A 27,015-nucleotide genomic window follows, 5' to 3' on the forward strand; every position below is an offset into this window, starting at 1 on the left:
AATATTATGGAAAAAATTCATCAAATTCCTATCCGCTTAAATGATAATAATAATAATAATAAAGATACCCCTATATGGAACATGAACACTAATAGTTATTTCATCCGCAAATTCCGCCTTACAATTATTAAACCTACCATAAAGCCTCAATATGACTTCATGTGGATATGGAAACTAAATTGCCCTAATAAAATCAAATACCTCCTTTGTCAATGTCTACACAACAGACTACCATGCATGAATTATCTTCAGCATATTAGGATAATTATATATAATAAATGCCCGATGTGCTACAATGAAGATGAGTCTATAGAGCACATCTTCATCAAATGTCCCCTAGTGCATCACTTATGGGATGAACTTGGTATCATTAACCCTACTTCAATAACTAAACCATCACTGGCTCATCCACAATAAAAACCAGACCCCAAAAATCCAATCCCCACACCTGGAATGGTCAGACCTCCTTCCCTTTTCTAATATGGGGAATTTGGATTAATCGCAATCACAACAACATAAAACCCTCCTTAAAGACGATTTCATGCAATTGAATTTCACTTCTTCATTACCAAAAGCTCTCATTCTCAGGCTACCAGAGTAATCCAAGTTAAATGACATGCTCCTCCAAAAGGTTGGATTAAGCTCAACATAGATGGGGCATGCAACAAAACATACGATGAAATAGGGGGAGTATTTAGAAATAATACGGGAAAGTGGATTCTAAATTTCCATAAATACTGTAGTGCATTATTTCCTCTACACATGGAATTACATGCACTCCTGGAAGGACTTCAGATGGCTTCAAAATTCAATCTTTACCCGTTAGAAGTGGAAACAGACTCAACTGAAGTAATCAACGCAATAAACAATGACATTCAGTTCTTACTAATCTAATTCTTTCCTGCAGGTCATTAATGCTCCAGGGGAAGAGCCTTCTACTACGCCATAATTTCAGGGAAGGGAATGCAGTAGCTGATGCACTAGCCAAGGAAGCAAAAAAAAAAATAGTAAATTTAACCCAAGAGGGACTAAGGTGCTCCCTGAACCGTTGATTTTTGTACAACAACTACTAACAAAGAATATGAGCGAGGATAGCTTATCTTCAAAAAAAAAGTACCTACCTTTCTATGTAATATGTTTAGATCATTAGGGAACCAAAACATTACAAGTGACACGAGTTGTTTGCAAGAGGGGATATCTAGCCTCAATATCATTATGACACGTAATATGTAAGATTTTATCTAGTAAGTATTATATAAATTTTCAGTTTACTACTAAAAAAAAAAAAATAATACAATTTACTTACGAAGAAAAACTCCATACACCCCCCCCCCCCCCCAAAAAAAAAAGTATAAAAACCTTATTTATCACAGCCAGTTAAAAAGAAAAGGGAAAAAGAAAATAAGTCGAAACAACATCTGCAAATCAGTCACTGAGATGGATATTCTTTGAAAGAGTGAACAAACCCCACCCAAAACCCTCACATTCTCACTCTGGTTTTCTTTGTTTCTCAATCTTTTCACATATAGATACATATTAATGTATTATATATGTTTTTTTTATGCATAAAATTTGAGTATGGCTCTTGTCCCTAGCCACCAATTCTACCCCAGAACCACAAGGCTATCATTCTTCAGGTACAATTCAATTATTCCTTTCAAGAAACCAAATTTTCATACAACCCATAATAATATTGTCAATCAAGATTGCATTTTTAAGCAAACCCCACAAAAAAGATCAAATTTTGTGCTGAAAAACAAGGCCAAAACATGGAATTCAAAGCCCAAAGTTAGTGCTACTAGTGTATTTAGCAGTTCTTGGTTAGGTAAATGGAATGAAACCCATAATGAAATTAAGCTAAACAAGCCCCAAATTGTGCTTAGTTATAGGAATAATGGGGATACATCTGGTTCTGATTGTGAAGAAAGTAGTAGTGGTGGTAGTAGTACAATGGATAGAATTGTTGAGAAATTGAAGAAATTTGGGTATGTTGATGAGGCTAAACAGAAGGATAAAAAGGTAATTAGAGATGTTGAAAAAGGGTCTATTGAGGATATATTTTTTGTTGAAGAAGGAATATTGCCAAATGTAAGAGGTGGGTTTTCCGAGGAATCCCCATTCGGGGATGAGAATGTGTTTGTTAAAGATGGTGTGGTTAAATTTCCATGGGAAAAGCCATTGGTGAAAGAAGAAGAGGGGGGTAATTCGATGAGCAGTAGGAGTCGGACTCATTTGGCTGAGCTGACACTACCTGCTTCTGAGCTGAGAAGGTTGACAAATTTGGCTCTCAGGATAAAGAACAAGACGAGGATTAGCGGTGCTGGTGTTACGCAACAAGTTGTGGAAACCATTCGCGAGAAGTGGAACACATCGGAGGTTGTCCGGTTGAAAGTTGAAGGTGCTCCTGCACTAAATATGAAGAGAATGCATGAGATTCTAGAGGTTAGCCAAGCTTTTTATTGCATGTTTCCTTGTATACCTCTGCTTGTTAGTGTTTATTTTCTTCAGTCTGTGATTTTTTTCCGGTCTGTTCTTTTGAGCATTTAGCTCATGTTTCCTTGGTGAATTTTAAACCATGTATGTCAGTGGAGCGCAAAGTTCCAGTGTTTTTTCCTGGTAATGGGAGTTGAAAATTTTATACTTGTCTGCATCGCGGTTAAGTAAATTGGTGCGATTGCTTTTTGGTTTTCCAGTAAAAGGGGAAAGAAAATAGTTCAAGTGATTTTTTTAGCTGTTGGCGTACATTTCAAACATATAGAGTTAGGCTATACCATTATAACACATTAAACAGTGGTCTTTAGTTAATTGAGTTATCTGGTATCGACTATTCGACTTTGCTTAGTCATAGTCTTTTATCTTGTATTGATTTTCCTTAGTGCGACATATATAGAAGAATTCTTGATATAGCCTTTATATGGATAGCTATCTCTTGAAATTTGCTGCATCTTTGAGATAAAACCACTCGACTGTATATTGACGATATTAGCGGTCTCTTGATGAGCAAAGAGCTTAGTTTTGAAGCATATGGTTTCGTATAATTCACAATGAATACTATCCTTCATTAGCTATTAGCATTTTTCGATTCATGTTTTCCTGCTATTCAGAGGAAAACTGGTGGACTGGTGATTTGGAGATCTGGCACTTCTGTGGCTCTTTACAGAGGTGTCAGTTATGAGACTCCATCTGAGCGAATGAAGAAGAGGATAATGAGAAATGAGATTCGTCGTAAGAACTCTCCAATAGTTGATGATGAAAGTAATCAAAATCCTTCAGAAAGCAGTCCTAGCAATTATGTGAATTCACTCCGACCAGAATCTGCAAATACTTCTGAAGAGAACGGAAATATCGTTAGACAACCAGAAGTGAACTATGAAGATGAAGTAGACAAATTGTTAGATGGCCTGGGGCCTAGGTATACAGATTGGCCGGGAGCCGAGCCACTTCCTGTAGATGCAGATTTACTTCCAGGTATAGTCCCCGGATATCAACCTCCGTACAGACTTCTCCCTTATGGGGTGAGATCTACTCTTGGGACGAAGGAGGCAACCGCTTTAAGAAGGCTTGCCAGAATTCTACCTCCACATTTTGCTTTAGGTAGGCAACACTGCACTTATCAGTGTCATTTGGCTGTCTCGAAATATGCTCTAAATATTATGTAATTCAAGTATTCAGGTAGAAGCAGGCAGCATCAAGGTTTGGCGTCAGCAATGATTAAGTTGTGGCAAAGAAGTTCAATTGCAAAGATTGCTATAAAACGTGGCGTCCAGCTTACTACAAGTGAGAGAATGGCTGAAGATATTAAGGTAATAAAAGAGTGTTTTGGTGTAATTCTGAATGCTATCAACAAAAAAGTGGTGTCAATGCCATGCCTGCTAGTTGGTATTCTACCGTCATGTACTAGTTATTTACTTTCAAGTTGCGCTTTGTTTGGTCCAACAGATCTTACGGACAGTTATTGATTCAAACACAAGCCAGAATATCATTACAACTGAAAGGCAAAGGAATGAAAAAGAAAAAAAAACTGACTTAAAATACACATAAGAATGAATGAATTATGCAATTTACCTAAATCTAAATGTCTCAAAAGTACATGTTGCAAAGGTATTGTCTCATAAACGCATATTGCAATGGTATTGTGTGTTTGTCCAACCAAAAATGAGGCTGTTACAAGCAAACCTGGAAGATGATATGAAGATTATAGGGTTTTTTTAATTGAAAAAATGCCACTGGAGTGAATTGTTTTGTTCATACTGAGTTTAACATTTTTCGGATATCTAATTAAGAGTCAGATATTTTCTGTCACAGGCCAAATATTTACTCTTTCTGTATTAACTGATTGTCTATAACATAGCAATGTAGCTTTACAATATCTATGTATGATTTGGTTTTGGTTCAGAAATTAACAGGGGGCATGCTACTCTCTAGAAACAAGGACTTCTTGGTATTTTACAGAGGTAAAGATTTTTTGTCACCAGAGGTTGCAGAAGCCTTGTTGGAGAAAGAGAGTTTGGCGAAGATGTTGCAAGATGAAGAAGAGCAAGCTAGGCTAGGAGCATCAGTCTCACTCACAGCAGGTGTTGCAACAATCGATTCTTCAAGAACAGCTGGCACACTAGGCGAAACTTTGGATGCTGATGCTAGATGGGGGAAAAGGCTGGACGATAAGGACAAGGAAACTGTGATGAGAGAAGCAGAAATAGTAAGGCATGCTGACTTGGTCAGGAAGCTCGAAAAGAAGCTTGTATTTGTAAGTTCTGCAAACCAGGTTACTTTTGTTAAAAGCATATTTTTACTGGAGATTCAAGAGTTCTCACTCTGTAATATCTTGGAGATTCAAGAGTCCAGTGAGAGACAATAAAGCGAAATGTACTTTTTCAGGCCGAAAGAAAGTTAATGAAAGCTGAGCGTGTGTTGTCAAAGGTGGAGGAAACTTTAAATCCTTTGGATAGGCGTGCAGAGCCTGACAGCTTAACAGATGAGGAGAGATTTATGTTTCGGAAGCTTGGGCTAAGGATGAAAGCTTTCTTACTTTTGGGTAACATTCTTTCTCTGACGCAAATTTTTTGTGCTTAACAAAGAGAAAATGACATGGAAAGCTCTTTTTTTCCAGGTAGGCGTGGAATTTTTGATGGTACGGTGGAGAATATGCACTTGCACTGGAAGTACCGTGAACTGGTCAAAATCATGGTGAAGGCCAAGAATTTTGAGCAAGTATCAAAAATTGCATTAGCCCTTGAAGCGGAGAGTGGGGGCGTCTTGGTTTCAGTGGACAAAGTGTCCAAAGGATATGCTATAATTGTGTTCCGTGGTAAGGACTACAGTCGGCCACCTACTCTGAGACCCAAAAATCTTTTAACCAAAAGAAAGGCACTGGCACGTTCAATAGAACTTCAGAGACGTGAGGTACCTTCTTTGGCCTAATTCCTTAGTCTTGAAAATGTAGCCTCCTTTATGTGCCGTGTACACAGTCATTTTCCTAATGGTTGAAAAGCAATCATCAGCCCATTCGGTTTATGTTTGCTTGAATCTGCTACTGTAAGAGTTGTTATTTAAGCTTTTGAGGAGATTTGTGCTGATGACAAGGCTTTGCTACTGCTTTTTTAACAGGCTCTTCTAAAGCATATTTCAACAGTTCAAACAAGAGTACAACAGCTTACAGCTGAAATTGTATGATCTCTTTGCTATACGCACATCTATTTCTAGCCTTTTATTTCTTAAACGTGAATATATCCTTATGTTAGTCGGTAATTCTTGTCTCATTTGGATTGGAGTTGAACCTTTTCTCCCATGTTTATGATGGTAGGAGCAACTGGCTAGTGTGAAAGACTCTGGAGATGATGAACTATATGATAAGCTAGATTCTGCTTATTCTACTGAAGACGAGGTTAGTGAGGTTAGTATCTCCATATGGCGTTTTATGTTCACTTGATTATTCAGTTTCTTTCTTCTTCTTTTTAGATTGCACATGGAATATCATTTCTGTTTCTCTTTGTCAAGGAGATTAGAACTGGAATCGGCTACTAGGCCATTATAATTAAGTAGGCCTGAATAATCTAGATTTTTCCTGTTGAAGCACTATTCTAGCTCAGGCCAAGACGTGGCGTTAGATCAATGCCAACCTGGCTTAATCAAGCATTAATAAATGCTGCCGCTATTGGGGCAAATGGAGCCCATTAGATAAATGGCATGTGTCCTTTTTATCGATCAATCAATTACACCTAAAGTCCAAATTAGTTAGGGTAGGGCCGGTAGGTTGTATGGATCCCCTCTATCCGTCCCGCTCTCTTCATGTCCAAGCATATATGTAGATGAATACATGCAGATTTTCTCGTTCATTGATGATTTTATCCTGAAAGGGAGCCTTGGCGTAATTGGTAAAGTTGTTGCCATGTGACCAGGAGGTCACGGGTTCGAGCCGTAGTAACAGCCTCTTGCAGAAATGCAGGGTAAGGTTGCGTACAATAAATCCTTGTGGTCTGGCCCTTCCCTGGACCCCGCGCATAACGGGAGATTAGCACCGGGCTGCCCTTTTTTTTTTAAATGATTTTATCCACATACGAACACAATGCAAAATCACCATGAAAATCTCCTTGCTAGCTTTGTTTTATTGCATCAGCCTATGATTTGCTATGGTTAATGGTAAAGGATAAGTTAAAAGGGTGGTCATTCAGGACAGTGCAACTTCCTGCTTCACAATGTGCACAATAAAGATGCACCCTTTTCTTGTTTTTAACTCTTCATTATTAGAGTCAAATCACCTAACTCGGTTCATTAACAGGAGGAAGGGGACGAGGCATACATAGAGGTTTATGACAGTGATAACGATGTTGTCAATAGTAGTGATGATTCAGATGATATTCCACATCCAGAAACAGAGTACCAACACCTTCATCAAAATGAATCACAAAGGGAGCTTGTTTGAGTAATACTGTTCTTTAAAATCCGCAAGGCATGTCTGTGTTTGTTAGTACAAACGAGGAGAAGAAGCTAGGATACAGAACCGGGCGACACGGAAGCAGGCACAATATAATTAATCAAAAATCTGAACTTGAGAATTTGATTATTGGGCAGGTTCCATTTATTGCCTGTGGTCTTGTTGGTTGTTGATACCTTACATGATGCTGCAATTTTAAGGCTTTTAGCTCCAAAAGGAAAGAAGAGGCCGGGGGTGGGGGTGCAATTTTATTGAGCTTCTCTGTACATATTTGTTAAGGAAATACAGCATTGTATGCATTTTCTCATTCTATTTTATAATAGATGAATATTCTATAACTCGCTTGGACGGGTTGGTCGAATGATATATTTATTTAATGGAAAATTACGCGACACATCAAACATTCACATTGTATTTACCATTCGTAGCTATATTTGAATTTTATAGCAAATCCACGAAATAAGAAGTTAATTGTTTTGAACTTAAATGAGAGAGCTCAGTTGGTTAGAGCGTTCGCTTAGTTAGCGGAGGTCTTGAGTTCGACCCTCAACAAGAAAATTTATTTTTCTGTATTTAGCCTTGTCTTCATTGTGCGATCAAATACAATCGATACAAGTTGTATCTTTTGTATACACGCTTGTATTTTGCCTTAGTTACAATTGTTGCACGAATGAATACAGTAGTGCGAACGAATACAGTTGGTACACGTTGTATTGGTTGCGCGAACGAATTCTTTGTATACTCGCTTATATTTTGCCTCAGTTACAATTGATACATATTGTATTAGTTGCACAAATGAATATAATTGCGCAAAAGAATACAGTTGGTGCTAGTTGTATTGATTGCGCAAACGAATACAACTTGTGTCAACTGTATTCGTCAACTGAACGAATACAGTCTGTGTCAATTGTATTATAAGTTGATATAGCTTTGTATCAACTGTATTCGTTGCGCGTTTGAATACAAGTAATACAAGTTAGTAACAATTAAATAGTAGCTACAAATGGTAATTAGACAAAATATAATTACTAGGCTCTAAATAATAATGGTTTATGAAAATTTCTCTTTATTTAATGATTAAACCAAGGTAATTGCTTCCCTGCATTCAATATTTATACAAAGCTATATCAACTTATAATGGTTAAGTGATTTAATAAGATAAAAATATCTGTAAATAAAGTGTGGTTAAGTGATGAAAGTCCATGTGCAAACATATTTTATGCATATTGATTTGGTGTAAACGCTGGGTGAGATACATTTATGCTATTAAATTGGTGTAATCTAAATCAGTTCACCCAAATTTTTGAATCTTTTTCTCATTCAGTATCTTGTATCCGTGTTAAGGTTCAACTAATCTAGATTCGTGTTAAGTCCCACTTTGGAGTAAAGGCGCTCTCTACCAATGTCCAAACTTGACCCAAGTACCCAACTCATCTATTTGACACTTTTATGCGAGGTATAATATTTCTGAAAACATTTCTTCTTTCGCAAGTTACAGTAATTAATTGATTTATACTATAAAAGTACCTACGTAGTAAAAAAAGATTGTGATTTATCTTATTGGGGAATTTATCAAGCTTGCGATATCAGGTTAGGTTTTTAGTTTTACAATTATTCTTAATTCATCACTGATATCTACATTTAAAGAAAAAGAGATATATTGCTTTTATCTTCTTCTTTTTTTAACTTCAATATATAATTTTTCTGACATCTTTTTTGGGGGGCTTTTCTTTTTAAAATCGAATATAGTTGTTTCAATTTTCAAGGAAGATAGAAGTGAAGCAATGTGTAAAATTATTGAAGAATTAGCAGGTAAAGCCTCTATGTATGTGCTAGTTTCTTCCTTTCTTTTTTTTTTTTAGTTAAAAAAACTTTCTTCTGCTTACTGGTAATATTTTGTTTTGTAATTTTGTTATATCAGTTGCAGGCGTCTTGTTTACTAGCGTTGCTGCTTTCATAAACAATTTTGAGTGAGTTTTTACCTTTTCCTAATTTTATTTCAAATTTATCGGTAATGCATTAGATTTACTGAGTTAATTTAGTTCGGTTTATTCTTTTTTTTTTTTGTAGATAAGAAAACTAAATATTGAACGATTTTAATTCACTTCGACTTTTTTTCTTTTAGATGGCGTTCTTTTAAATTTGAATTTAAGATATCTGTCTTTCGTACACAATTTTACCTAATTTTCGTTTTAAATTTGATTAACGTGTTGACTTTATTTTGTTGTGATTAATTACAGTATGAGAAAGGCTTATGATAAAACCATGGGAAGGGCTCTGCAAAGGATTCGGGGAAGGACCAGACCACAAGGGCCACAACGGTCTATTGTACGCAGTCTTGCCCTGCATTTCTGCAAGAGGCTATTTTCACAGCTTGAACCTATGAGTTCCTGGCCACATAACTTTACCAGTTAAGCCAGTTGAAAAAAAATATATAACTTAATTAAAATATGTGTGCAGGTGGATCAATGGTGAGGAAAAGACTAGAGGAACAGTGGCCAAGGACTAATACTGATTACCTTAATTCTAAGTAAATTAAAGGGTTATAATTTGTATGTTGTAATGAACAACATAAATAATTCTTCTTCTTTTTTTCTTCTTATTTTCGTGGAAGATTTATATCATCGATTTTAAATCTAGCTAGAGTTAAAGAATTCGAAAGTTTATTTTGTATTTATTTTAAAATTCCTCACATATTTATGCTGTGACTCGGAAGCAATTGACCCTTTTATTTAAGTTACTAACATAATAAAGAAATATAGATCCTTCACACAATTTATGGATAAGATTTTTTATAATATAGACTTCAAAGGTACATAAGGGGAATAATAAAAGAGAGTCCACTTTGGTAGACAAGTTCCAAAATAACTTGTACAACTACTATTGACCATAATCCACCCACTTTAATATAAATTATTCCCTCCATCATAGTTATGATGCCTTTTTCTGAACAAAATAGATTTTTTAACTTTAGATTTTGAGTTATAATGTACTACTTTTCTCACTTATACTAGTAAAATGGTCTACTACACATCAATCTCTTAATGCACCTTTGTATCGATTTAATCACTCTTTTGATTTAGTCGATCAAATTGATGAACCACGCAAGCTGTTTAGGTGTGTGGGGTAGAGGGCTCGCAATAATACCTCCTTTGATTGATCCGGTTTTTTCTTCGCTTCGGTAGTAAATAACCTACTAAAGGGACAAGTCTTCTCCATTAAACGTACTTCGATTTTTTACTATACTTTTAACCTAAAAGTGGACGAATTTTCACCTTATACACTTAACAAAACATATTCTTTGTTCTGGTGTTATACAATTCAAAACTTTCAACTAATTTCATTTACAAAATAAAGTATTTAAAACAAAATAAACTGGGAAAGACAAGTCTAAACAGTACATGAAGTATTTTTTTGTATATTTTAAACCATAAGAAAAATATGTTACTCGCTAGAATTTAAAAAGTTTGTTTCCCATATACCCTTAGCTAAAGAGAAGTACTATATGTATTATCTCTAAATATTACTAAAGTAATATGCAAAAGTTAACTTGGTAGGAGTTTAAATTCTACATTCTTGAAAATACTAGTATATATTTTATTTGTAAAGATGTGACTATTAGTACTATAAACTAAACCTGCGGGCAAAAAAACAAAATTAGATGATTTTTTCTCATCTATCCAAACCTTAGTATATAGAATTACCTGGTACGTGTTGGTGGTGGGAGGTGTCAGTATCTCATAGAACTCGAATACAAAGAAAATGCTATAAAATAAATCTTCCCACCAATAAATAAAAATATACAAGTAGCTAGAAGACTAGTTTTGACCAATTGAAGGAACTCTTCAAGTCAAAGTCCAAGGTACCAAAACATTTGACCATATGTTAAATGTGAATTTCATTTATATTATGCTAAAATTCCTCTACACCCTCTCAAACTCTGTCAAATATATAACCGTTAGAATAACTAACTTTTAAATTTCCCAGCAAGCCATGGAAGAGTTCTTTCAAATTCAATCTTCACAAACCAATAATGGAGAGGTTTTATGGTTTGAAAATGAAGCTTTTTTGATGAATCAAAGTGCTTTTGCGAGTTTCAGAAACCAATCCATTGAAGGATTTGGAGTTTCTGGCTATGGAAATGTATCGGCGAATCATCGGAACATGAACAAGAGGATGATGGAGTTTTTGAAAAAGAGTGGGATTCCTAAAATTGGAGAAGTGAAAATGGAAAGAGAGAAAGTGCATAAACATATGATTAAAGAGAGGATTAGAAGAGAAAAGCAGAAGCAGAGTTATTTGGATTTGCATAAATTGCTCCCAATGGGAACCAAGGTTAGTACATTTCCATACCTACAGCTCACGGGTTCGAGTTGTGGAAGCAGTCATAATACTTGTATTAGGGTAGACTGTTTACATCACATCTTTGGGGTTCGGCCCTTTCCCGGACCGAATTGTCCTTTAAAATTTTTTGGTCTTGTAATATATATATTACATATATCTTGGTTCCAATATTTTAATTTCTTCCTTTTATTCAAGCATCTAATATTTTGGGAAGCCTACCATAAGAGTTTTAATGCTCCCTAACTCAATTCCAGTGCTCAAACCGGAGACCTCTGTGTATTTCTCTTCTTGAAGTTGTAGTTCTAATTAGTAATTTTTGCTGAAAAATAAAAAAGGAAAGCCCGATACACGAAGCATCTCGTGTTCACGCAGGATTCGGGAAGGGCCGCACCCAAGGGAGTGTGACGTAGGAAGTCTAACTCGATGCAAGCATATTTTGTTGTAATTTGTTCAAATTTTTGTTTGAGGATCAAGTTGACAAGTTCTCAAAATTACATTGGGCTGGATTAATTCTTTTTTTTTTACACAAAAAATTAGAATTTTAGTTATTAATAAACTAAATTATAACTGGTTCTTTTTTTTCATATAAGATGGAAAAGTACATTTTAAAATATGATGAACATGTGATTGCAGGGTGAGAAGAATGCTATAGTCCAAACAGCAGCAAGCAGAATTCAAGAGCTGCAAAAATACAAGGAAAGTTTAAAGAAGAGAAATGATGAACTTCAGATGATTTTAGCAGAGAGTAAAAAGGAGGAATTTGAGAAGGCTAAAATCAAAGTAAAAATTAATTATCCCATTTATGGGATAGATTCAATGCTAGAGGTTCTCAAGTGTTTGAAGAACTGTGGAACCAAAGCAAATGCCATACAATCAAGTTTTTCTCAGCAAGAATTCTCCTCCATTCTAGAAATAGAAACTAAGGTTAGTGACCATTAATTTGAGTGATAGCTTAATATAAAAGTGTTTATCTTACATATTAGAGGTATATCCTTTAATTCTTGTCAAATCTTATTGCAAATAACTTTGTAGTAGAGAACCTTAGGCTTTTTTGTGGAGCTACATTATTCGAATTCGAACTTAGTCAGATTAGTAAGTTTCGGATATCATATATTTACAAGGAAAAAATAACTTTAGAAGAGGAAGTTTGTGATACTCATGGATGGAGTTACCGTTCAACTTACGAGATCAGCAGAATTCGCTAGCTTTGGTCTAGAATATGTATTTGTTTTAAGATATCTATTTAATATGTTTAAATAATTATATGAAATTCAGTAAGCTACTTTTTCTTGAATTTAGAACGCATAAACTCAACATTATGACTATGTGTCTTATGATACTCTCCTACTACCTTGCGCTAGTTCCACCCACTCTTGTTTCTTTTCCATATCTTTTAAATGTTGGTTAAGTTGTCTCTTTCATTGATTTAATCATGTGGCTAATTATGGTCAATTTCTGATAGATCGGAGCAGCAGAGGTGGAAAAAGCAGTGCAAAATACTCTATTTGAAACTGAAAGGAACTTTCGTGCACACCAGTTGCCAATGACTTGGTTAACTTCAGCCACAGAATGATGCAACTTGTGATGTGAAAGAAAATTTTGATGTCTGAGGTTGACCAGTTCATATATATACAAAATCTTGTAATCTGGAAAAAGCACCTTCGTCTCTTCTTCCTTTTTCGTTTACTTTTCAATCCTGTTGTCTCTATTGCACTATATCAATTCATTGATTACATGGACTTTAACAAAGAAAGATCACGAACGATGTAGCTATAAAAGCTTCTCATTAAGGATAAAGTATATAATGCAGAACTCTAGTGAAATAAATATACCATTTCCAATTCCTCGTCGTATTAGCCTTGTTACTAATATTAGTCGAGTAGACCAATCTAGCAATTTATTCAATACCACAACCACAAGTGCAACTTTGCAAATGAACTGGGAAAGAATCGCCTTTTTTTCTTCCCCTTTCTTTTGTTTGATCTTCCTCGTCAAGCCATTCTAGGTTAAATAAACTGCTGAAATTTTAGCAGCGATAAATCGAGTCTCGAGCATCACAATAGAGTATTCTGTCACTCATAAGCTGCAAGGAGATTTGGATTCAACATCAAGATAGACATATTTACAGCACTCGATGCACATATTTCAGTTACTTCGACTATATTATCACATATCTACAGCACTCAATGCACATATTTCAGTTACTTGGACTATATTACTTGTCGAAAACTCTGGGACATCATTAGGATGGGCCCATACTCCGCAAATCAAGCAGTTGAGGTTGCAAGTCAAATATGACGATATTCATGATTAAAAAAATGCCAAATCCATTTTGATGTTTCAGGAAAACACTAGTCTTACAAACTAAACAGTAATAACACTTGGTCTCACATCAAAATTGTTGTACGAAACAGTTCAGACAAGGCTAGAACAGAAGCAAAAGTAGACATTGGCACCCAAATCACTTGAGTTGTATGAACCTTGATGAGTGAGTAGCACCAATACCAGGTCTACCGAGCTTGACAGGCTTATATGAGATAGAGAACTCGACCAGATCACTTGAGTGGTATAAACCTTGACGAGTGAGTAGCACCAATACCAGGTCTACCGTGCTTGACAGGCTTATATGAGATAGAGAACTCAGCCAAATAGTGGCCAATCATCTCAGGCTTGACTTCAATCTGATTGAAAGTCTTTCCATTATAAATTCCAATAACACTTCCAATCATTTCAGGAACGATAATCATGTTCCTCAGGTGGGTCTTGACAGGCTCTGGCTTTTCACCTGGTGGAGCCTCGCGTTTCTGCATAAAGATGCTGCTATGAGTAGGTGCAGGTGAAAAAGAATAAAGGCAATACGAGTATCTGCTGAAAGGAAACGAACACCAACAGAAACATAGAGGCATATCAACAAAAAAGTTAGCTCAATAAACCAAGAAACTATACATTTCAAGTAAGTTGGAGCAGCATATTAGACTCTGAATCCTCTAAAACCAAATAATACACACCATCATTCAGTAGTATCCACCCCAAGATTACCACTACATCTTATTTCAGGAGTGATCAGCAAAATGTGAACTTTATTTCATGCCAGATCAAGTGTTGCCAAAGGCGAAAAGCTCTAAAAAGCGCTGCAGGTCTATTGGAGCTTTAAGCGTAAAGCACAATTTAAGATAGAACTCATGGGCAATGAGTGAGCATGCCTTAGTGCCTTGCCTACACTGCAGCGCACCTTAAGCAAGGTGAAGTGCCCTCCCCAAAGTTTTTTGGAGCTTCAAGGCTTAAGCGCGCCATAAATGAGCTATCATCAGAAAACACAGAATAACTCTGGAAATAAAAGCTCATATTTCCCCAAGACAAGACAATCTTTGTCTACATAAGCAATCAATCATAACACTAACAAATCCAGGTCAGGTTTTCAATCAAAAAGATCTGTTGGGTGCCTTTCATCCTAGTCATGTAATGTTCAACTCAATTAACAGTCAACAATGCCAACAGAGTTCAGAGCTAAATTAGCTATTCCACTATAAAGTCAGCCAAATTGAATTTACTATTACACCCCTACATTGCCTCAATCCTCAAACTAGAAACAAGGGATAGACCTTAAGATATTTTAACACTTAACCAGTAAGGCTGATGAAGATCTAAACTAATTTGTTTAGTAAATTCAGCATTGTATCAATTCACCCTGAGTAAAGCATTCATCATATACTTAGAATACCAAAATGAGAAATTTCACTGTCATTAACTACACAGCTCAAAATTGGTGCAGCAGGGGTTTTTGATATGGATACCAAAATTGATAAAAGCCAAATAACATGTAAACGGACAAGATTGCAACAAGAACTAAACAATGCAATATGCATGAATCAGCTAATACTATATAGGCAAAAACCTTATCTTCTCAATAGATGATGTTCGTATACAGTGTCAGTGTGTCACTCAAGTGACACAAAATATACAAACCTACTATGACAGATCAAGTTAAATAAGCAAGGTGTCAATGGTTGTCAATATACTACAATGACTTCAAATAGACTGAATTCAGCATTGTAAAAGATGCCTCATAAAATATTAAGTCATGTAGCAAATGTTACAGAAGCAATGTGCATCACAAGGCAAATAGAATATTCTTAACAGAGTGATGCATTCATACTACAAAACTGATGGGTTTTTTTAAATAAATAAATAAATAAGACCAATGATAGCGAGGGCACAAAAAAGTAAAAGCAGCAAAATTGCATACCGCCTTCCGCAGCTTCTTGATCAGTGCCATCGGCTTCCTCTTCAAACCTCTCTGAAACCTGCAATAAATAAGATGTAGCAAATCAGATCAGAAGTTCTAACAAAAACTGCCACAAATCCAACAGAATTATGCTCAGCATTGACATACAAATGTTAAGATGTATCAACACTCAAAATAATCTTATGCCTAAGCACGAATTACTGTATAATGCAACTACAGGTAATTAACTCAGTGTACGTAACATGCTAAGTACTACAATAAAATATAGCTCCAATCCATAAAAGATAATGCACTCTCTTAGTCTCTTTATCCCATTTATATAACACCAATACTATTCCGAGATTCAAACAATTATTCCTTAAACCACGATTTTGTCAAACATTTATGAAAGACTTCAAATCGTAAGGAAAAGCATTTTGTAATACTTTTTATCTAGATTGCCCTTTTTTTGCCAAGTACTATCAATAATAAACTGAAAATTATTACTAGCTTAAATGTTTTTAACACTTAAACTCTCTATCTTTAGATAGTTCTTAACTAGGATATTCTAAAAATTTTAAAAGGCTATTAATTGCAAAAATAACATTTTTATAGTACTTAGGTATAGTAATCGAACTGTAAATCACAAACAAATAATATAAGTAGTATTCATAAATAAAACGAAAATTAAGGAAGATGAAAATGAGGAAAAAAATACCTTCTACGAGGACGAGCATTGAAGAGCTTAACGAGCTCATCAGTGGACATATCGAGAAGAGCATCGAGATCCACTCCTCTGTAGCTAAACTTCTTAAACGTTCTCTTCTTTGGCTGTCCACTCGTCACATCGGCATTAACGTCCGCCTGTTGAAACACAACACAACACAAAACAAAGCAAAATTGAGAGGAAAGAAAAGAAAAACATCATAATAGACGTTGAAAAAGCGAAAAAAGTAAAATTTTGTGGCGGCGGAGATGGCTACCATGGTTGTAGATATGGAAATCAGCGACCTTCACGGGCGGCGGAGATGGGGTCGGTAGGGGAATAGGGTTTTTTGTGGGAGTATGAAGAGGATTTGAGCTAGGTTTATGGGTTTTGTGCTAAATGGGCTGTTTGGTGGGTCTGGGCCTGAGCCACTCGTCCAACATCAATGGAGCAAGTGCACCTATAATCATTCTTCGAAATACTATTTAAATATTATCTAGTACTTATTTTATCTTAAAATTTTAAATTAAAAAATTAAAATTCATGACGCACTCCCTTAGGTAGCTATCTGGTGTAATTTCTATAGCAAATCAATGGGGAAAGATTGTGGGATCTTTACACAAATAGTCTGCCGAATTTACAGTTTATTTTTTCTAGCCATATATTGATTTTACGTGATTATATACCTATAGTCAGGCTTTTTTTATAACAACTATTATGTAAAACAACATTCACTATAAGGGTTAAGTTTACTTGTGAATTGATTTTCATGTTATTATGTTCTCTATAACATCAGTTCGCTACATCACCCAAAACAAATTCGGACAAATAACTTCATTATAGAGACGTTTGATTGTACTATACATAAATTCAAAAGAGGATTTAGAATTTGAACCTTATGACTTCCTAGCGGTCTCCAATTAATATGCAATAATAACCTGATAAAAAAACAGAACTAATTTGGACATAAGTGATACTTTCAGCTAGTAAATTTTATTTGGTTGGTCTGTATTTAAAAGAAAGTATCGATGTTGTTTTGGGGGGAAAACAAAAGTGAAGCTAAAAAGTGCACCATGGAATTCCAACTCTCATATAACTTATTCGAGTCCGGATTTTTTTACTCAAATTACGTTAATAGGTGTTAAAAAAAAATACATATCTATATATAGCGTGCAATTACAAAACGCTATACTTTAACGGTAACTTTTGTCGTTAAGGTATAGCGTGTTGTAATTGCACGCTATATCGCCTAACGATTTGACTGTCATATATAGCGTCTTGTTATTATACGCTATATGTAGCGTTTTCTTTTCATACGCTATACCCCATTTAAATATTGCCCTTCGTCTTCTTCCCCGACCAGAACCCTTTCCCCCATTTTTTTTAAAATCCCCCTGCTTCTGCCCCCCTGCTCGATCTTAAAAAAAATTGTGTGCCCCCCCCCCTTCCCACACAAAAGGTTAAGAATGTATGTCTCACATCGTAGTAGAGTATTGTATTATTGTGGTTTAACTCCTTCATTTTCAAATTTTCACACAAACACTCACTCAATACCTCGATGTAGTGTTTGTTTTATAATTTAAATTCTTAATTTTTAATTATTTGATTGTACAAAGTATATATCACTATTGGGTTCCAAGCTCGATATTTGAGGCTCAGTAGTACCAAACTATCATTAATATTTATGCGTGTCAAATTCAATTTTTTGATAATTTTGTGTGTGTTTGTTTTATAATTTAAATTCTTAATTTTTAATTATTTAATTGTACAAAGTATACATAACTATTGGGTTTCAGACTCGATATTTGAGGCTCATTAGCACCAAACTATCATTAATATTTATGCATGTCAAATTCAATTTTTTTATAATTTTGTGTGTGTTTGTTTTATAATTTAAATTCTTAATTTTTAATTATTTGATTGTACAAAGTATATATAACTATTGAGATCCAGACTCGATATTTGAGGCCAGTAGCACCAAACTATCATTAATATTTATGCGTGTCAAATTCAATTTTTTGATTATTTTGTGTGTGTTTGTTTTATAATTTAAATTATTAATTTTTAATATTTGATTGTACAAAGTATATATAACTATTGGGTTCCAGGCTCGATATTTGAGGCTCAATAGCACCAAACTATCACTGTAAGCACGTGATTTTTGCCCTATATGAGAATTACTCCCAAAAAATTCAAAAATAAAATAATTTTTCTTGGTGTGCCATTTTTGTGATATTTTGTGACATTTTGAATAATTATTTGTATTTGTTTGTGCATGTTTATTTGCTAAATTAATAAAAAATACAAAAATATGTCGCCTTTCGCATGTAGGATTTAATTCTACAATTGTTAGTAATTAAATTTGTTTTACAAAAAAATAAAAATTACAAAAATAGGCATCGTTTGCATTTTTAGCATTTAATGTCCAAATATACAATTTTATGCTTAATTATTACTTAATTGTGCGTTAATTGTTATTGGGAGTTAATTTGCGCTTTTATAACTTAATTTAGTTCTTAATAATAGTTTAAGTATTTTTATAATTTAGTTTTAGAAAAATAAAAGAAGAAAAGAGAGCGAAAATATAAAGAAAGTCGGAATTAGGCCTCTTCTTCAACTTCAAGCCATAGGCCCAAAAAATGGCCCAATCTTCCCTACGACCCAGTCCATTTTGAACTGGGTCGACCCAGTCCATAACCCAAAAGACCCAAACCCTTTTTGTCTTACATTTTACAAAACAAAAAAAAAAACAAAACAAAAAAAAAAGAAAGAAAAACCCTAAAAATACCTAAGCATCCGCCCCCCCCCCCCCATTTTTCTTCCTTCTTCCTCCAAAGCTCCAACCCAACGTCCATGGCTGCCCTTCACCAGCCCCATCGACAACCAACTCTTCACATCACGTCTCCATCTTCTTCCTCGTCTCCAAATGACCCCTCCAATCGCCGGAAAACTTGACAATTGGAGCAACCATGGTTGGTTTCCGAAGAAAGCCCCATTGTTGCGTCTTTGTTGAGCTCCAACTGATCATGGTTGGTTCTTCTTCTTCACCTCATATTATCATGAGCGTTCTGCTGCTCGCTACGTCCAGCTCGGAACAACCAACGTCACCGCCATCCACGTCGACCTCCCCGACTGCTTCGCCGCTGCCTTGGTTGCGTTTTGCTCGTCGAGCACTACTCCTGCTGCGTCGTTGCTGCTTGAGCTCACCATGGCCAGCTGCTCCTGCTTGCAAGCTTCTTCGCGCAAGCACCAAACACACCCCCCAGTTATTTCTTCTTCGCTACATCCAGTGCATCGACCTTCTCCATCATTTGCCGCTACTGCTGAAGCAGAAGCTCCGTCCAAACAAAACCAAATCCAGCTGCTACTGCTTCGGCTTCTGCTTTCGACTGTGTATCGCTATATTTCGTGTTCGAGCTTTGTTTCAGGTTTGGTCGTCGTCGTTTGGTCGAGTTTTGGTCGAGGCTCGTCAAAACAGTCCGTACATATTCGTTTCGATCCGGTTAGTAGTTTTTGAGTTTTATTTTTGTTCGTATTTCGTTTGGATATTTTTCGAATCTAAAATCGGCAAATGTTTGTTTTGTTCATGTCTATGGTTGGATATTTGATTTTTGGTTTTATTCATGTTCATGTGTTTTATTAAAATTAATTTTCAGATTTCAAAATGAAAGATTAATTAGTTATTTTTCATGTTTATTTCATGTTTGTATTGTTGTTTAAGTGAATATTTGTTAGTTTGATGTTTGTTAGATTCAAATTGAAATTTAATCAACTATTTCTTCAATTTGTTTCATGTGTTTATGTATTGTTAGAAATTGTTAATATTGTTAAGTTCAAGTTTAAGTTCATAATTGTTTCTTCGTCGATCTTGTTATTTGTTTAAAGAATTTAGTTGTATTAAAGGAATATATTGTTTTAATCGTTTAATCCGTCATGTTTGTTGTCTTAAAATAGATTCATTCATGTTCATACTTTGTTTGGATGATCTTGAATCCGAATTTTGTATAGTTTGATTTCTTGTTTACCATTTATGATTATTGCTTGAATTGTTCTCATAATCTTGTTTAAAGTTTAATATAAGAATTGTTTGTTGTAATGTTGTTAGAGTTGATTTTAAGTTCAATATGATTGAATTTAGAAATCTTCATACTTTGTTTGTTGTTGTTGTTGAATCCAAAAATAGGATTGTTTGTTGCTAAAATATTGTTCAATCAAATTTTAGTTGTTCTTTGTTGTTCAATTCGTGTTCATGTGATTTGTTGTTGAAATATTGTTAAAATCGTGTTCATGTGATATTGTTGTTATGATGTTCATCCATGTTCATATTGTTGTTTGAACATTGTTAGAAATTGATCATATTGTCTATATTTTGGTTAAGTTTGATTAATTAATGTGTTATAGCTGATGGTTAGTTTGGTAAATTTGTAATACGTTCAGGGGTAGTTTGGTAATTTCAGTAAGGTCGGAAGGGGTAGTTTAGGAATTGTACATTTTGTAATTGTTTATTTGAAGCATGGGGGACAAAATGAAATGGGGTGGGTTGTGATATGATTATTTAATATAAAGGGGGGACAAGATTTAAATTAAAGGGGAATCTTGCATTATTTTAAATAAAGCATGGGGGACAAAATATAATGGGGTGGTGTGATATATTTATTTAATGTAATGGGGATGAGTGGGAAGATAATGGGTTTGGTAGAGAAAGGGATTGATTTTAATTGATTAAAGGGTGGAGATTATATATAGAGGTCTGAAAAATGATAGAAGGGGAAGAAATACAGACAGAAAAAAAAAAGAGATTGAAAAAAAGCTGAACATTTATTCCGAAAAAAAAATTGAAACTCTGAAGAAAAGAAAAACATACAAAGAAAAAAATTGAAAATTAGAAGAGAAAGTAGTACACACCTGATAAATATTCTGGTATACAGGTGTAGAAATTAAGGGTTGAAGATTAACTAGCCTTTCAAAAATCTGAAAATTTCCCTTGGTTTCTGTCCATTATTTTCGGCATTCCTGGATTTTATTTTGAATTTTTCAAAGCTGTCACTGGGATTTTCGTTGACTGGTTATTGCTGGTTATTGTTGCTGTTGCTGTGTTACGTATTACGTTGCTGACTTTCTTCTTCTTATATTGACAATATCAGGTACACAACTGTAATTTTGGCATTTTGTAAGCTGAAATGAAGAATGGAGTGTTAAATTTTTAATTTAGTTTAATTTAATTTTTTGTATTGTATTTAGGTTATTCATGTATTATTATTCCGTAAATCACTGTCATCGGCATAACTAGGCATATTATAGCGACATATTAAATAACGTCTTTACCAGATTATTAGGAAATATATTTAAACCTGATTATTAATTAAAATTGTTTAAATAAAAAAAATAGAAGAAATAACGTAAAAATGGCGTTATTGAATCAGTTTGGCAAAAATTAACTAAGTTCCTTATTCATAAGGTTTTTCGTCAACGATAAGTTAATCCGAATCATGTAGTCAATTTCAGTTATAACATGAATTAGTTTGCAAACAAGTATTAGGACATGATGAATTAAAACAAAGTTAGTTAATGTTAAATTGTTTAAATTTTTAGAAATATGATTTAGTACTCAAGTTTTTATTTTTATTTCTTTCAATTTTCAGTATTTGTAAATAATTAGTTTCAATAAGCTTAAGTCTTACTAATAATTTGAATTTTAATCCAACTATGGGATAATTAGTTTTTTTATTTTTTTTACTTTTCGATAATTCCATGTTGTATTTATGATTATAATTTTATTACTTTCTGTTAATATTTGTTTTTCTCTTCTATTTAATATGTCATTTTCAAGAATGTAGATATTGATTTTATATTTATAAAAAAACTTAGTAATAATAAAAAGGTTATCATTAAAGGATATTCTTAAAGGATTTCGATAAAAATAAATAGATAGTCTTACTAACAATTTGAATTTTAATCCAACTATGGGATAATTAGTTTTTTTTTATTTTTATTTTTTACTTTTCGATAATTCCATGTTGTATCTATGATTATAATTTTATTATTTTTCTGCTAATATTTGTTTTTCTCTTCTATTTAATATGTCATTTTCAAGAATGTAGATATTGATTTTATATTTATAAAAATTTAGTAATAATAAAAAGGTAGTCATTAAAGGATATTATTAAAGGATTTCGCTAAAAAATAGATAGATGTAAATAATACAAATGTATAGGATTCTCCAATCTCATTTATTTATTTAAAAAAAAATTACTTAGAATTTGGGATGGATTGTTTTAGTGAATTTCACTTCCTTCCCCAAAGATAACGACGCGTTAGACTCTTTAGGCGCGATTTAATTAATTTTACCTTCTTAAACTCGGATGCGCATTTCATGCGACCCAAATCTAAATCCTAAAACATCAAATAAAATATGTTTCGTATTGTGGGTGCATTTCATGTGACACAATCCAAAGATATGTTTTAAGCGATGTTCACATTCCTAAAAAATAATAATTATAATAATAAAGCGGTAAAAGATAAAATTTGCACATGGTTCATAATTGTATTAAAAATCAGATAAATAAGCCGAATATAACAGTTGAGCGACCGTGCTAGAACCACGGAACTCGGGAATGCCTAACACCTTCTCCCGGGTTAACAGAATTCCTTATCCGGATTTCTGGTACGCAGACTGTAATATAGAGTCATTCTTTTCCTCGATTCGGGATTAAATTGGTGACTTGGGACACCTTAAATCTCCCAAGTGGCGACTCTGAAATAATTAAACCAATCCCGTTTCGACTGTCCTTTAATTGGAAAAAAAACTCCCTACGCACCTCGCGGTGCCGGAAAAAGGAGGTGTGACAATCACGAATAATTATGTGTGTTAAATTCAATATTTTAATTATTTAATTATACAAAGTATATATTTTCATCTATCAGTACAAAAAAATACTTAAACTACAGGGATTCTACGCTAAAATACTATACAATTTACTATGCCAAAAGTTTCTACATTTTACTACGCTAAAAGTTTCTACATTTTACTACGCTAATAAATAAACTAAATATAAACAACAAATATATTTTAATCACATAACATTCACAAAAATACATATAATATACTAGTTTTGTAAAAAAACACAAAACGACATGGAAACACTAATATCTAAATTCGGATATCAACATAAAAAATTAAATCTCAATTTTACATTTTTTTAGAACACTAATATTTAAGTCCGGATAAATATAACATACTAGTTTCGCAAATAAAACACAAAACGACATGGAAACACACTCAATAGGCAGTGATATACATTATTATACAAGTTTGGACATAAAATAAATCGAAATTGTGACAACCCGGTCAGTCGTCTCATGAGTTACCGCTCCATTTCCCCCATTTCAGCTTCTTTACGCTTTGTTATCCGTGTTTTATGGGATCGAGATGATTAGTTCGAGTTCGGAGAGGATTTGGTAAGAAATGAGACACTTAGTCTCTTTTAAGAAGGCTTAAGTTGGAAAAGTCAACAGGATGTTGACTTATGTGTTAGAGGGTTCGGATGTGAGTTCCGATGGTTCGGTTAGCTTCGGGAGGTGATTTGTGACTTAGGAGAGTGATCGGAAGTGGTTTTGGAGGTACAGTGTAGAATTAGGTTTGAATTGGCAAAGTTAGTATTTTGGCGAATTTCGGTTGATAGGTGAGATTTTGATCTGAGAGTCGGAATGGAATTCCGAGAGTTTCTGTAGCTTCGTTATGTCATTTTGGACTTGTCTGCAAAATTTGAGGTCATTCGGACGTGGTTTGGTTGGGTTTTTGATCAAAAATGGAATTTGGAAGTTCTTGAGATTCATAGGCTTGAATTCGATGTGATTTGATGATTTTGGTGTTAGTCAAGGTATTTTGATGATTGGAACGAGGTTGAATAATGTTTAGGATGCGTTGGTGCTTTTGGTTGAGGTCCCGGGGGCCTCGGGTGTGTTTCGGGTGAGTTTTGAGCGAGTACGAACACCCCGAAACTTAGAAAAATGGAGGGAGCAGCAGTTTTGGCGCGGAACGCGCTCCTTTTCGCGCTGGGCGGGCTGGCCTAGTGCTGACCGCGTCAAAGTGGCCACGGCCGCGGTCGTGAAGACTGCAGGTTGCTGGTCCTACTTTGGAAGCTCATATCTTTTGATCCACAAGGAATTTTGAGGTGATTCAAAAACGAAAGTTGTATCCCTTCGTGTCTAGTTTCCAGAAAGGTATAGAGATCGCAATTTGGACATCTATAGCGAAAGTTATAGCCAAAATACTAAAGTCTGTCCCTGCAGAGCAAGACCTACGTGGCCGCGGTCGTTTTTGCGCGGACCGCGGTCATTTTTGTGCGGTCAGCGGTGTCGGAATCCGAGGGGTACTCTATAAATACGAGGTTTTGGGTTTTATTTGATATTTTGACCTAGAGAGCTCGGATTTTGGCGATTTTTCGAAGGTTTTTCAAGAAATTGGTCGGGGTAAGTGATTCTAACTCAGATTTGGTTAGAGTACATGAATCTATCACTGAATTCATCATTTAATTCGTGATTTGAGATGGAATTTGGGAAGAAAATTGTGGAACCTTTCAAAAATGTAAAATGATGATTTGAAGGACCAAATGGTATCGGAATTGGATAATTTTGGTATGGTTAGACTCGTGAGGGTATGAGGATTCTGAAAATGTAAATTTTACCCGATTCTGAGACGTGGGCCCGGGGCTCGAATTTTGCTAATTTCGAGATTTTTGATATTTTTCGAATGTTTTCGCTTGGGCTTTGTTCCCTTAGCATATTGTGACGTATTCGTTCTGATTTTGGATAGATTCGACGCGCGTGGAGGCCAATTCAAGGGGCAAAGGCGTCGTGAGCTAGAGAATTAGCCAGTTCGAGGTGAGTAATGGTTGTAAATGATGTTCTGAGGGTTTGAAACCCCGGATTGCACATCGTAGTGCTATATTGAGGCAAGATACGCGCTGGATGATGAGCGTGGGGTCTTCACTACTGGGGATTGTGACTTGGTCCATCCCGATTGATGATTTTACTGAATATTTGACTGAAATTCATTTGTTACCATCATGATTTGGGCTGATTGCCATATTTGGGCTGATTGCCAACTATTTGGACCCTTCGGGGATTTTTATCACTGTTTCCTCACGACTTGACTTATTATTTGAACTCAGCCCTGTTGCTATCTACTGCTTTACAAACTCAGCCACTTTTACTCAGTTTTGAAACTAAAATGATATTTCTATATCATGTTTTGGGCTGAGGACTACCGTTTTACTAATGCCCAAGGGGCTTATGATGATTTCTGGACTAAGTGAGGCCGAGGGCCATATGTGAGGATATGCGGAGTGATATGAGGCCGAGGGCGTGAGATACTATTTATGTCATGCGGTGGCTTGAGTGGTGTGAGGATATGCTGAGTGATGATGTCACGAGGTGGCTTGATATAGCGCTTAGGCCGTAAGGGGCCCCTCCGGAGTCTGCACACCCACAGTGAGCGCGGGTACCCATGTGATTTGAAACAGTGGTAACAATGACACTGTTTGATGAAAGTTGGTCAGGTAACAATGGCTGACCATTATGCTGAGTGATTGTGAGGTAGCCCGCGGGGCTGATACTGTACTGAGAGTGAGCCCGAGGGGCTGATACTATGCTGAGCGATTGATACTGTGCCCGAGGGGCAGATTTCTACTTGTTAATTACCTGTTAAATTACCTGTTTTACTTGTTTTAAAAAGGAATATCATTTGATTTCTTCACTGATTTACTGCTTTAAGTGATTTTACTGCTTGATATGGAATTGCTTTGTGCCTTTACGTGTTTTCATACTTTCAACCATTATTTGTAATTATTACTCACTGAGTCGGAGTACTCACATTACTCCCTGCACCATGTGTGCAGATTCACGTATAGCAGAGTCCGCACCTGAGCGTTGATTCTTTCCAGGCTAGGTAGTGATTCGGAGTTACGAGGTAGTTGTTGACGTCCGCAACCCCTTGACTCTCTTATCCTCTATCATTTATGTTTTCTTCAAACTGTTGTATCGGATTCCGTACTTTGTAGACCTATAGTAGATTCTGTAGTAGCTCATGACTTGTGACACCCCTGTTTGGGCTGTGTCGGGATGGTTCCTGCTGTTATTATCGTTAAATTCTGCAATTTATGAGTATTATATTATATGTTATTACTGTTATGATGATTAACTATTTAAAAAAGGTATTCCGTTTTGGTCTGGCTGGCCTTGTCTTCACGAGAGGCGTCATCACGACCGAGTTCGAGGATTGGGTCGTGACAAGTTGGTATCAGAGCCTAGGTTACGTAGGTCTCACGAGTCATGAGCAGGTTTAGTAGAGTCTCACGAATCGGTACGGAGACGTCTGTATTTATCCTCGAGAGGCTGCAGAACCTTTAGGAAAAATTTCATATTCTTGAAACTCTTATCGTGCGTCCTTGATTCAGCTTGACAAGTAACTCTTGAAATTCCTTCCACGTGTTCATATGCGCGTATGAGCACTCAGTATCAGATGTTCATCAACGGCTTGTGATTCCCCGATCGAGGGGCGAGATGTGATCTCTATGAGTTGATGTTGGGCCGGTCTGGAGGACTTGAGGTCGGATCTTTGCCTATGGCTTGAGCACCGAGGTGTTGATTGTGTGAGCAAGTGTTTTGAACTTATATGTTCGGTATTGCCCCTATTAGTTTGAATGACGGCTGGATAGCTACGTGATGAGTATGTCAGTACTGCAAGATGTATCTATATGACTCGGATGTGGCGAGGAAGGTCTGCTGGATGATAGATGAACCATT

At 35.3% G+C, this 27,015-nt stretch overlaps 3 protein-coding genes across 4 annotated transcripts; 2 read left to right on the forward strand and 1 right to left on the reverse strand.

Annotated features, from left to right (window-relative positions):
* Positions 1-1,408: 1,408 nt before the first annotated feature.
* LOC104218701 (CRM-domain containing factor CFM3A, chloroplastic/mitochondrial) lies at positions 1,409-7,341 on the forward strand. 2 transcript variants are annotated; one of them, XM_009769261.2, is made up of 9 exons: positions 1,409-2,442; positions 3,105-3,594; positions 3,673-3,803; positions 4,397-4,747; positions 4,879-5,035; positions 5,111-5,403; positions 5,608-5,667; positions 5,804-5,893; positions 6,779-7,341. In XM_009769261.2, the coding sequence occupies exons 1-9, from the start codon at positions 1,579-1,581 to the stop codon at positions 6,920-6,922; spliced, it is 2,580 nt and encodes an 859-aa protein (XP_009767563.1). In that variant the 5' UTR covers positions 1,409-1,578; the 3' UTR covers positions 6,923-7,341. The 2 variants fall into 2 exon arrangements, with proteins under 2 accessions (XP_009767563.1, XP_009767572.1); XM_009769270.2 differs by having other exon boundaries at positions 5,804-5,884.
* A 3,586-nt stretch (positions 7,342-10,927) lies between these two features.
* Positions 10,928-13,470, forward strand: LOC104218718 (transcription factor bHLH92). The gene is made up of 3 exons (XM_009769282.2): positions 10,928-11,269; positions 11,912-12,202; positions 12,741-13,470. The coding sequence occupies exons 1-3, from the start codon at positions 10,928-10,930 to the stop codon at positions 12,849-12,851; spliced, it is 744 nt and encodes a 247-aa protein (XP_009767584.1). The 3' UTR covers positions 12,852-13,470.
* Positions 13,471-13,559: 89 nt separating this feature from the next.
* On the reverse strand, positions 13,560-16,691 carry LOC104218724 (small ribosomal subunit protein uS19). Its single transcript, XM_009769290.2, has 4 exons — positions 16,487-16,691; positions 16,222-16,367; positions 15,525-15,582; positions 13,560-14,082 (listed from the first exon to the last, which is right to left on the reverse strand). Exons 1-4 carry the CDS (start codon positions 16,487-16,489, stop codon positions 13,834-13,836), a joined length of 456 nt encoding a protein of 151 aa, XP_009767592.1. The 5' UTR covers positions 16,490-16,691; the 3' UTR covers positions 13,560-13,833.
* Positions 16,692-27,015: the final 10,324 nt, after the last annotated feature.

Source organism: Nicotiana sylvestris, chromosome 1, assembly GCF_000393655.2.
Source record: "Nicotiana sylvestris chromosome 1, ASM39365v2, whole genome shotgun sequence".
Lineage (NCBI taxonomy): Eukaryota > Viridiplantae > Streptophyta > Magnoliopsida > Solanales > Solanaceae > Nicotiana > Nicotiana sylvestris.